This window comes from Camponotus vicinus, unplaced genomic scaffold (assembly GCF_025532165.1).
Source record: "Camponotus vicinus isolate PSW18456_S1 unplaced genomic scaffold, iyCamVici1.0 SCAF_4, whole genome shotgun sequence".
In the NCBI taxonomy this organism is placed as follows: Eukaryota; Metazoa; Arthropoda; class Insecta; order Hymenoptera; family Formicidae; genus Camponotus; species Camponotus vicinus.
Window position 1 is genome coordinate 9071742 of NW_028141976.1, and position 12342 is coordinate 9084083.

The following is a 12342-nucleotide window of genomic DNA, read 5'->3' on the forward strand; positions in this document are numbered from 1 at the left end:
TAATGTTTATTATTCACTTTGTTAGTCGACATTGAAAAGGATCCGAATTGGATTGAAACGCGGCGTTTGTCATGTTCAAATTAAATAAACATTTTCATATGGTTATTTTATTGTAATAACCGTTTTATTAATTTTTGCATATTTCCACCATTGCGTTGGTCCTTGTAGCCTTTTAACTAATTTTTTATTAAATTTATTAGATATAATCCCATACAGCACAGAAGCTTGCATCAACATTGCTGCAATATTACAACATTGCACATAGCAGTGTAATGCTGCAGAAATATTGCAGAGACATTATTTTACTTTGGCAATGTTGCAGCAACATTTTAACATAGCGAAAATGTATAACATGTGTTTCTTTACTTGCCGCTATGTGGCGACACCAAACTTAACTAATTCGTATTCGAATTTTCATCTAAAGTGGATATAAGGCCTACAAAGGACTAATGTAGTAATTATATTTCTTGTCTTGTGTCAGTTAAATTTCTGATAAACTGACTTGATTTATTTAATATTCTGAATCCTAATAAGGGATCTAGATTATGAAACAAATAATTTGTTTAATAATCTAGATCCCTCGTTGGGATTCAGAATATTAAACAAATTTTTCTTCATTGAATCAGTAAATGGGAAATAATTCATTTATTGCACGTATTAAAATATTCTGGTACCGAGTGTATGTAAAATAATTGTATGTATAATTATTGAGATAAATATTTAATAAGACACATTTGATAAAAAACACTAATAGATATTTTTTTTCAAAGGCAATAAATGTTTTTTTTCCTATCTTTCTTAAACATTTCTTTATATTTTCAAAGGTTATTTATTAAATTTAAAACGGTCTGCATTTGCAATAGCAAAACGCGTTTTAATATTGCAAATACGTTGCACCGTAACATTACTACAATCTTACATTGTAATATTTCTGAGGGCGGACATTTCAACGTTGCTGCAAGCTTGCAGTAATGTTGCAGAAACATTTCGCAACTTCTATGCAATATTACAATGTTTCAATGTTAGGTCTATGCAACGTTTTTGCAATCTTTCGGTGCTGTATGGGATTACATATTGCATATTTATATTATGTAATGTTAAGCCTCCGCTACAATGACATTCGAGTGTATATACAATTCAGTCGTACAGTTGTATCGATAGATACAAGATGGTTATTTCCTTATTTCCACATTATTTTCGGTCGCACAGTCGCAGTCGCTCGAATAGGAATTGAACCTATTCAAACGATTGTGACTATGACTGTTTTGCAACCGAAATTATCACCTCAAGCGACCATCGATACAACTGTACGACTGAATTGTAGATACATTCGAGATTCATTTGTAGCGGAGGCTTTACACTATGGAATGGTAACTGCAATAAGGTTTACTTTATTATTGATGGATATGTTTTATTCTGTGGTGCATATAAAAAAATAAAAAAACAATCGACGATTTGGCTCAAAAGTTATGTCAAAAGAATTATGCTCTTTAAAAGAATTACATTTTGAAAGCATTTTCTTTAGCTGCTCTGCGCATAAAATTATTCTTTATATTTATATCTAACTTAATATAATCTTCCGATAGTATTATATCTGTCATGTGGCGCAAAGCGAATTGGAAACAAAACTCCTCAAGTTCCTAAAATTCACATGATATTCGATGATATATTATATACACATAAATAAATATATTCTAATTCATGAATTCCATAATTAATAGCGATTAATCCCGAACTTACCTTAGCATTGCATTCGATCGCTTTATTGTAGAAGAAAGCTACATTTGACACACTGATGGCTTTTTCTATTATTTGACTGCAATCCTTTATAAGATTGGTTTCACAATACATGTCGGCCAACTCCATAAGTTCTGTAAAAAAGTGTCATTGCAGTTTTTGAATTGTAAGTCAGTGATAGTTTACGTTAACAACTTCAATTACCTAACGCGTTCTCCGAAGGTAAATCGATTGTGCCGGTATATAAGTATTTTAAGAAGGCTTTATAAACGATGTAAGAAAATTTATCTGATACAGTGAACACTGGTGATGAATCCGATATACTGTCAAAAAATAATGTGTTGACATTATGTAATAACTAAACTTGTGAGAAATTCTCAATAAAAATACCAGTTTTCTTTTCTAAATTTACCTTTGAATATTCTTAGGCCAATCATGTTGAAACATCCTTTTGAAATAATCGCAACGAATCTTAAGGATAGCCTTGTGAATATAAATAGGTTGTCCTTCAACTTGTATGGTAAAATCGCTCGTTAACTGCCGAATACAAATTATTAAATAATTTAATAATATTAGATTAATATAAAAATTATTATAAATAATACGTAATTTTTCACTGTTAATGTTATAATTCAATATATGTTTGAAGTGAGTCCAGAAGTCTCAATCAAAACCATCAGTAATGATTGCAATTTATTTTTTCTATGTAGAAAAGTTTCCAAATTTTTTTTTATAAAACTACAAATCTCTGATATATAAATCTCTATATTCTTTTATACTAACGAAAACTAATATGAAAAAATATATATTATATATATTTAGTTTTATGCTGTATAATGCAAAAAAGTACATACAGAACAATAATAGGAAACATACCGGATCATCGAATGCTGCTCCTACAGATTCCAATATATTCAATTCTTCCTCAACATGCTTAAAATTATTTGTAAACACAGTCAATGGCTCCCACAATAATCTACAGCCACTGTACGCAATCGCGTCGTGAATCCTCGAAAACTTTGTGGGAAACGGGACGAAAATAGAATTGGAGCGAAAATTACCCCATACATAGATAATCCTATCATAGCCGACTGCAACGCTAAAATTACCAACAGCAGCGATATCCAAAACCTTTCCCATCTCGGGCACGTTCACCTGTCGATCGTGTCTTTCCTTATTATTTTGTTTCTTGACTCCCATCATGACAATTATTAAAAAGTTTTTTTATCAATAAATCATGTATTACCATAATCGGACAACATTCCAATACATTATTTCTCTTAACGCCGACTTGTCCGGACTTGTTATTGCCCCAGGCATAGATCTCGCCTTTATTGGTGAGTGCCAACGTATGATGAAATCCGCAGGTCACCTTAACTGAAACATCGATTTCCATCTCAACCATGAGGATATTCAATGCAATATTTTTAGAAATCAAATCTCAGAGATAAAAAAAAAATCACCTATTTTATCCGAAATATTCTTAATTTTGCGTGGGTGCATGTAATATTTTCGCGACTGAGCGGTTAAAATCCGGCCCTCAAAATTATTGCCCCAACCATATATTTTGTTTTCGTCAGTTATAACTATGTTGAATTTTAGACCACACGCGATATGGATAACATTTTTATTCTCCAAATCATGTTTCACCTGCCTCGGTACACTATCAAAAGTTATATTTCTCTTAATAATCTGCCAATAATCATTGTCTCCCCAAGAGTACACCTAAATTACAAACAATTGTTTAGTTTATAAGAATGACTATTATCGTTGTGATAGTTTAATCTTTTATTTACCTTTCCATCACTAGTCAGAGCGAGACAATGATACCAGCCGCATGTGATGTCCACGATACGTTTCTCGCTTAAGCCGGCGACTTGAATAAATGTGGATTCTTCAGGTATACTCATTGTCGGATACCGGTATACTTCATCGTCTTTTCTCTTTCCAGCGAGATCGCAGAAATAAACCTTTCAAAAATAGCATAACAGTAATACATTTTTTTATTTGATTTTTTTTAATATTTGCATATTGAAATAAATTATGGCCAAGTATCTGTACTTATAATCAAAACACTATTTATTAAATATATATTCTAATTAATTTATCTACTCATATTTCATTATGATTTCATACACATATATGTAAAAATTTTCATTTCCGCTTGTTGCCAAAGAAAGAAGAAAAGTTCACGATTTAGGGAGGATATAAAACCTCATATCAATTTTATCTTTGAAGCAAGTTAAAATTTATTTCCAGACACTCAGATATGCCATCAAGGCACATTCAAAGAATATAATAATATCTTTGATATACCTCTCCTTCTTCTGTAAGTGCCAGGATGAAAATCTCGCCGCGAACAAACTTTTTTATGTTTTTTCCATACAGTTCTTTTATTTTTTTTAGATAGATAGCAGTATGTATGCCATTAAGCATTGAATTAAATTCTAAAATGTAGACATTCTTATCCTTTGTCACAATTATAGCCCTCTCACCACGCCCATCTGTTTTAAAACATCAGGTATAAGTAGCAATATTACTTAGCAAAAAAGCCAATATGAGAAAAAAAAGGTAAATCTTACCAAATATCATAACCATGTGAATTTGTAGGATAAATTCCGGCTTTAGCAGCAAGAAGACCACCCAATTTTTGAGATTCATTGAAATTATCTTCTCTGCTAGAACGCATTGCAAGATTCTCTTGTCACATTTCTGCATCTTGCTGCAAATAGTTGATCACTTTCAATTTAGTTACTTACTCATTCACTTTGATTTGTATTAGTTGTATTTCATGTCATTGCAAGCTTCTTGTTTTCATCTATTTTCTCACCGGCATGCGATTATTTCGACATCGCTATCATTGAGTAGCATATATATAAAAAAGAAGAAATAAACAAAACTGTCAAACTTACTCCTCTTTATTGGTTGTTAAGTTTCTTTTCTGTACATCTTCCAGGGAGCAGAATTTTTTCGACGACATCGACACGATAGTATCGCGACTTTGTGTCGCTGCTTTTTGCATAAACTTAGCCTGCATGTTCATGTCTAACTTAATATCTTGCAATAATGCGTCAGCTGTCATGTGACGTAGAGCAAACTGAGAGCAGAACTCCTCGAGTTCCTAAGATTCACATGATATTCGACATGACATACATATATCGTATACATATAATTATATGATTTATATGATATAAAATAAATACATTCCCTGGCGAAAATAAGAAACTTTATAAAGCGTTAACAACCGTTGAGTGAAGGTTTTCTGAGAGTTTATATGCTTTTCAAACTTTGTAAGAGCACTTACATAACGCTGTTGGGTTTTGAATGCTTATCAAACGCTGCAGTGTTGCAATTTTTGTTCTACAAACTCTTTATACAGGGTTTAGCAAAAGTGTGGAAACCCCTTAATATTTCGAAAAACACGCATTTAAAAAAAAAATGTTTCATACAAAAGTTATAGGGTTTTATGTGGCGCATTACACAGCAACATTATTATGACCTCGAATAGCGTTGTCAAGGTTATGTGAAGGTCACCTCCAACTTTTTAAATGGGACACCCTATATGCTTTTGCATATTCTTGTAGCTTATCTCGAGAGCTTTCCAAAACACTATAATTAAGTTAGTTTTCATTAAGTACTTTCCGAGTTATGAGGCTTCAAATCATTTCTTAATTTTACATAAACCATAAAATATCTTGTAAAATATTCATTTTTCGATTATCTTACCTTAATACTTTTATGTACAAAATAATGAGAGGAATCAATTAGTGTAAAGAAAACACACAGTTGTTTTTAAGAAAAAATATGTAATTGTTAATTGTAAATTACATATTTTTTCTTAAAAACAACCGTTTTTTCTTTACACCAATTGATTCCTCTCATTATTTTGTACATAAAAGTATTAAGGTAAGATAATCGAAAAGTGAATATTTTACAAGATATTTTATGGTTTTTGTAAAATTAAGAAATGATCTCAAGCCTCATAACTCGGAAAGTACTTAATGAAAACTAACTTAATTATAGTGTTTTGGAAAGCTCTCGAGATAAGCTACAAGAATATGCAAAAGCATATAGGGTGTCCCATTTAAAAAGTTGGAGGTGACCTTCACATAACCTTGACAACGCTATTCGAGGTCATAATAATGTTGCTGTGTAATGCGCCACATAAAACCCTATAACTTTTGTATGAAACATTTTTTTTTAAATGCGTATTTTTCGAAATATTAAGGGGTTTCCATACTTTTGCTAAACCCTGTATAATGTTACATGAAAGTTTTGCAATGCTGAGGTAACATTTTTCAGAGTACGTTCAGTAAACGTTGATACATCTTCGTGTACAGAGTTTACTCAGACTTTTCAAACGTTTACGATTACGCTATAACGTACAAACGTCTTTTAAACGCTGCAGTGTTGCAATTTTTGTTCTACAAACTCTTTACTAATCGTTTTTAAACTCTCGACGAACTTCCACAAACGTTCATGTAAACGCCAAACAAACGTCTCATTTTTGCCAGGGTTGCAATTAATGAATTCCAACATCAATAGCGATTAACCCTGAACTGTAATACTTACTTTAGCATTGTATTTGATCGCTTTATTGTAGAAGAATGCCACATTTAATACAGTGATGTCTTGTTGTATTATTTGACTGCAATCTTTTATAAGATTGGTTTCACAATACATGTCGGCCAATTCCAGAAGTTCTGTGAAAAAATGTCATTGCAGTTTTTGAATTAGTAAGTTAGTGATAGTTTACGTTACAACTTCAATTACCTAACGCGTTCTCCGAAGGTAAATCGATTGTGCCGGTATATAAGTATTTTAAGAAGGCTTTATATACGATGTAAGAAAATTTATCTGATACAGTGAACACTGGTGATGAATCCGATATACTGTCAAAAAATAATGTGTTGACATTATGTAATAACTAAACTTGTGAGAAATTCTCAATAAAAATATCAGTTTTTTTTTTAAATTTACCTTTGAATATTTTCAGCCCAATCATGTTGAAACATCTTTTTGAAATAATCGCAACGAATCTTAAGGATAGCCTTGTGAACATAAATAGGTTGTCCTTCAACTTGTATGGTAAAATCGCTCGTTAACTGCAGAATACAAATTATTAAATAATTTAATAATATCAGATTAATATAAAAATTATTATAAATAATACGTAATTTTTCACTGTTAATGTTATAATTCAATATATGTTTGAAGTGAGTCCAGAAGTCTCCATCAAAACCATCAGTAATGATTGCAATTTATTTTTTCTATGTAGAAAAGTTTCCAAATTTTTTTTTATAAAACTACAAATCTCTGATATATAAATCTCTATATTCTTTTATACTAACGAAAACTAATATGAAAAAATATATATTATATATATTTAGTTTTATGCTGTATAATGCAAAAAAGTACATACAGAACAATAATAGAAAACATACCGGATTATCAAATGCTGCTCCTACAGATTCCAATATATTCAATACTTCTTTAACATACTTGTAATTATTTGTAAACACAGTCAATGGCTTGGACAAGAATCTGTATTGACTGTTCGCAATCACGTCGTGGATCCTCGAAAACTTTGTGGGAAACGGGACGAAAATAAATTCGTAATGAAAATTACCCCATACATAGATAATCCTATCATAGCCGACTGCAACGCTCAAATCACCAAGAGCAGCGATATCCAAAACCTTTCCCATCGCGGGCACGTTCACCTGTCGATCGTATCTTTCCTTATTATTTTGTTTCTCGTCTCACTCATTATGGCAATTATTAAAAAGTTTGTTGTCAATAATCCATGAGTTACCATAATTGGACCAGAATGTTTAATTTCTTTATTAACGCCGATTTGTCCGGAATTGTTATTGCCCCAGGCATAGATCTCGCCTTTATTGGTGAGTGCCAACGTATGATGAAATCCGCAGGTCACCTTAACTGAAACATCGATTTCCATCTCAACCATAATATAAACCATAAGGATGTTCGATAATGCAACACTCTTAAAGATCAAATCTCAGACATAAAAAAAATTACCTATTTTATCCGAGATTGTGATAATTTCGCGTGGGTACATGTAATATTTTTGCGACGGATCGATTGAAATCTGGTCCATTAAATTATTGCCCCAACCATATATTTTGTTTTCGTCAGTTACAACTATGTTGAATTGTAGACCACACGCGATATGGATAACATTCTTATTCTCCAATTCATGTTTCACTCGCCTCGGCATACTATCAAAAGAATCTAATTCTCCCTCATAAAACCGCTTGTAATTATTTTCTCCCCAAGCATACACCTAAATTACAAACAATTGTTTAGTTTATAAGAATGACTATTATCGTTATCATTGTGACAGTTTATAATCTTTCGCTTACTTTTTCATCGCTGGTCAGAGCAAGATAATGATACATGCCGCATGCGATGTCCACGACACGTTTCTTTCTTAAGTCGGCGACTCGAGTAGGTGTCAACATGACAGGCATATGCGGTGTCTTAAGGAATGTTTTGCGTCTTCGGGATTGCCAGTAATAAACCTTTCAAAGATAGTATAGTTACAATATATTTTTTTATCTCATTTTTGAATCTTATTTTATATTTAGAATGTTACATGAAAGTATCTACAGATTTGTCAAAAGATTAATGATATTATTTCATGTTTGATATTTTGATACATTTTTAAAATATCATGCTACTATAGTTTCACATGTAAAAATTTTTATTTCCACTTGTCCCCTAAGAAATATTCACGATTTAAGCGGCGTCTACAATGAGATTTTAAGGAGACTTAAGGCGTAAGACTTAAGTCTCCTTAAAATCTCATTGTAGACGCCGCTTTCCCTGGCAAAAATGAGACGTTTGTTTGGCGTTTACATGAACGTTTGTGGAAGTTCGTCGAGAGTTTAAAAACGATTAGTAAAGAGTTTGTAGAACAAAAATTGCAACACTGCAGCGTTTAAAAGACGTTTGTACGTTATAGCGTAAACGTAAACGTTTGAAAAGTCTGAGTAAACTCTGTACACGAAGATGTATCAACGTTTACTGAACGTACTCTGAAAAATGTTACCTCAGCATTGCAAAACTTTCATGTAACATTATATAAAGAGTTTGTAGAACAAAAATTGCAACACTGCAGCGTTTGATAAGCATTCAAAACCCAACAGCGTTATGTAAGTGCTCTTACAAAGTTTGAAAAGCATATAAACTCTCAGAAAACCCTCACTCAACGGTTGTTAATGCTTTATAAAGTTTCTTATTTTCGCCAGGGTTAGGGAAGACATAAAACTTCCTAATATAAATCTTATCTTTCAAGCAAGTTAAAATTTGTTTCCAGAAACTCAAATGTATTATCAAGGCACATTCAAGGAATATGAAGTGTTTGGTATACCTCTCCCTCTTCTGTAAGTGCCAGGAAGAAAAAATTGCCGTTAGCAAAGGTTTTTATGTTTTTTCCACATAATTTTTTTATTTTTTTGGGGTAGATAGCAGTATGTAAATGATTCTTCTCTGAATAATATAAGCTGTAGACATTCTTGTCCTTCATCACAATTATACTCCCATGGCTATCTATTTCAAAATGACACGGCGTAAGTAACAATATCACATAGCAATAAAAAAAATAATATGGAAGGAAGAAGAAATGATAAATCTTACCATATACTAGAAACATGTGAATTTGTGAAATAAATTCCGGCTTTAACAAATGGAAAAGCATCCAATTTTTAAGATCCATTGGAGTTATCTTCTCTGCTAGAACGCATTGCAAGATTCTGTTCTCATATTCCTGCATCTCGCTGCAAATAGTTGATCACTTTAACTTTAGATACCTACTCATTCACTTTAATTTGTATTAGTTATATTTCATATCATCCTAAGCTTCTCGTTTTCATCTATTTTCTTACCATATGCGATTATTTTGATATTGCTATCATCGAGTAACAATTTATATAAAAAAGAAAAAAAAACAAGACTGTCAAACTTACTCCTCTTTATTAATTGTTAAATTTCTCTTCTCTACATCTTCCAGGGTACATAACTTTTTCGGCGACATCGACATGATAGTAACGCGACTTTGTGTCGGTGTAATTTTTGACCAGCAATTGAGAAATCTTTATACTTTTTCTTCTTATTTTTCTCTCACAGTAAATCGAAACGCTCTTATTACTATCCTCTGATGCTCTTATACTATTCTTTTAGAAAGATCAAATTAAAATGCACTCATACGATAATGTAAGGGTGCGTTCCGTTTCATGCGTGAAACGCATGAGTGTCTAGCGTACAGTATATGAAGTGCAGTGCAGAGCCCGTTCCATTTCTTCATGTATGGATCATTCGCCTCTAGTAACGGAACAGATTTCATGCAATTCATGCAATATGGATGACGGTTTAAAATTTATTAAATCGCAATTAATTGCGATGATATCTGTTCATCTTCTTTTATAATAAAAGAAGAAGACTCATGTTTCTCAAGTAGCAGTGATGAAAGTGAATTTTCAAGTGATAAGAAACTGATATATCAACTTTATATGCCATTCTCATAATGAAAAACACAAGAGGAGAGAATATTCTTTGTGAAAAATTAACTAATATTAAATTAATATTAATATATTTAATTAATTAAATATATTAATATTTACTCAAGCTGTACAGGTTGTCCCATTATATATTTTTAATGTCCCATCCCAAGTAACTTTTTTATTTTTGATTGTAGAAGAAAATGTTTTAGACAAAAGTTGTATGGTTTCAAGGAAGAGAAATTAATTGGTGTAAAAAAAACAGTTGTTTTTAAGAAAAAATATGTAATTTGCAATTAACAATTACATATTTTTTCTTAAATATAACTAAACGTTTTTTACATACCAATTGATTCCTCACATTATTTTGTGCATAAAAGTATTAAGGTAAGATAATCGAAAAATGAATATTTCACTAGATATTTTACGGTTTATGTAAAATTAAAAAATTATTTCAAGCCTCATAACTCGAAAAGCACTCAAGGAAAAAATACTTTATTGAAGTGTTTTGAAAAGCTCTCGAGGCAAGCTATAAGAATATGCAGTGAAAAATAGGGGTTTCCGCTTAAGAATTTGAAGATGATCTTCATGTAACCTTCAAAAAATTATCCAAAGTCAAATAATTGTCACCATCTTATGTCCCTCTTCAAACCATACAACTTTTGTCTAAAACATTTTCTTCTACAATCAAAAATAAAAAAGTTACTTGGGATGGGACATTAAAATGGGACACCCTGTATAATAAAATCTACGTAAAGCTAATTGACAAATCAATCAATCCTAACCTATAATAATTAAATTTCGCGCTAATATTTATTAAATGCATGAAATTATATGAAGTGCCTCACCTCGCGAGGTACATGAGGCACTCCATGCGGTCTCATGTATCAGAAGAAGCGAGGCAATACAGTTAAGAATAGGTTGGACCATGCATGCAGCATGTGCACATGAAGAGAAACGGAACGAACTTCCATGCTTCTATGCGCATGCATGAAACGGAACGCACCCTAAGATGATTGTGGGATTATGAAATGGTTACCACGCCGTCAGGAAATGAACGAGCGGAATGTCTGAGGATCGAGATATCAGGTTTACAAATAAATGACCTAGAACATACCGAGACGAGAACCGTATATTGTCCAAGTACACAACAACATCGGAACAAATGCCGGATACGTAAGACCAAACTTCCGATGGCCTCAAGTCGAATTCGCAGCAAATAATTACAATACCGCCCGAGAAAAATGACCACGACCATAAGATATAGGACTCAATGCGAAATGAGCCACCACGTGTATATAACAATGAACGGATACTTGCGAGGTACTTACGTTAACAGCACGACGGAAGAATGGTGACTGCTTGCTGGCCTGTAGTCATGATAGCTCATCTCGGGTCGCGCCAAAACTATGCAGCTAATCGCCTTGTGCGACATCAAACTAATGGCCATCACACATGAAATTCCATAAGCACGTAAGATGTAAACGTAAGGAAATCGACCAATCACGGTCAAGTATTAGCCCCTCCAAGGGGTCAAAACTCGACCGTGATTGGTCGATTTCCTTACGCTTATGTCTTACGTGCTTATGGAATTTCATGTGCGAAAGCCTTAAGGCCCATTCTACAATGAGTCATTAATCGTTAGTCGTAAGCAAATTGACCAATTACACTCGATTATTTCGAAAATAATCGACTGTGATTGATCAATTTGCTTAAGACTGACGACTAATGACTCATTGTAGAATGGCTCTAAAGCCAGGTCTACATTGGTCGTATCCATAGACCTTACAGATATGGACTGGCGATACATATCAGACTGTGTCCGGAGGAGGTTAGAGAGAGAAACATACTTTTTGGTACTTCTCTTTCTACAAGTGTCCGTACAAGTGTGCGGACACTTGTAGAAAGAGAAGTACTAAAAAGTATGTTTCTCTCTCTAACCTCCTCCGGACACTGCTTCTCTACAGGAACTATAGGGCCTGAGCAGAATGGCTGCCTTATAATTTTAAGACTATGTTTTATGCCTTAGGTCTTTGTCTTAGGTAACGCACAATACTGTGTGTTATGTCTCGAGTCTTATGTA

The 12342-nt window shown here is 32.7% G+C and overlaps 1 protein-coding gene and 1 long non-coding RNA gene across 17 annotated transcripts in view; one reads left to right on the forward strand and one right to left on the reverse strand.

Annotated features, from left to right (window-relative positions):
- LOC145970349 (uncharacterized) overlaps window positions 1-11724 on the reverse strand; it is a 49454-nt gene extending 37730 nt beyond the window's left edge. For 4 of the 15 annotated variants that reach the window (XR_014438410.1, XR_014438411.1, XR_014438409.1 and 1 more), the window contains exons 1-20: window positions 11591-11724; window positions 9400-9539; window positions 9134-9312; window positions 8124-8282; window positions 7780-8044; window positions 7553-7680; window positions 7182-7460; window positions 6718-6842; window positions 6511-6629; window positions 6310-6440; window positions 4650-4858; window positions 4320-4459; window positions 4054-4241; window positions 3534-3707; window positions 3201-3462; window positions 2984-3114; window positions 2614-2892; window positions 2150-2274; window positions 1942-2060; window positions 1741-1871 (exon numbers count right to left, since the gene is read on the reverse strand). Coding sequence is in view for 12 of the 15 variants with exons in the window: in XM_083097057.1 (XP_082953183.1) it covers window positions 1741-1871; window positions 1942-2060; window positions 2150-2274; window positions 2614-2892; window positions 2984-3114; window positions 3201-3462; window positions 3534-3707; window positions 4054-4241; window positions 4320-4459; window positions 4650-4858; window positions 6310-6440; window positions 6511-6629; window positions 6718-6842; window positions 7182-7460; window positions 7553-7680; window positions 7780-8044; window positions 8124-8282; window positions 9134-9312; window positions 9400-9539; window positions 11591-11709 (3402 nt within the window). In the remaining 3 variants the exon portion in view is untranslated. The other 11 variants (XM_083097055.1, XM_083097051.1, XM_083097052.1 and 8 more) reach the window with 11 other exon arrangements.
- On the forward strand, window positions 6582-9449 carry LOC145970452 (uncharacterized). Of its 2 annotated transcripts, none has more exons than XR_014438491.1 (3): window positions 6582-8273; window positions 9080-9146; window positions 9228-9449. It is a non-coding gene; the product is annotated as an uncharacterized LOC145970452 (long non-coding RNA). The 2 variants fall into 2 exon arrangements; XR_014438492.1 differs by lacking the exon at window positions 6582-8273 and adding an exon at window positions 8582-8915.
- Window positions 11725-12342: the final 618 nt, after the last annotated feature.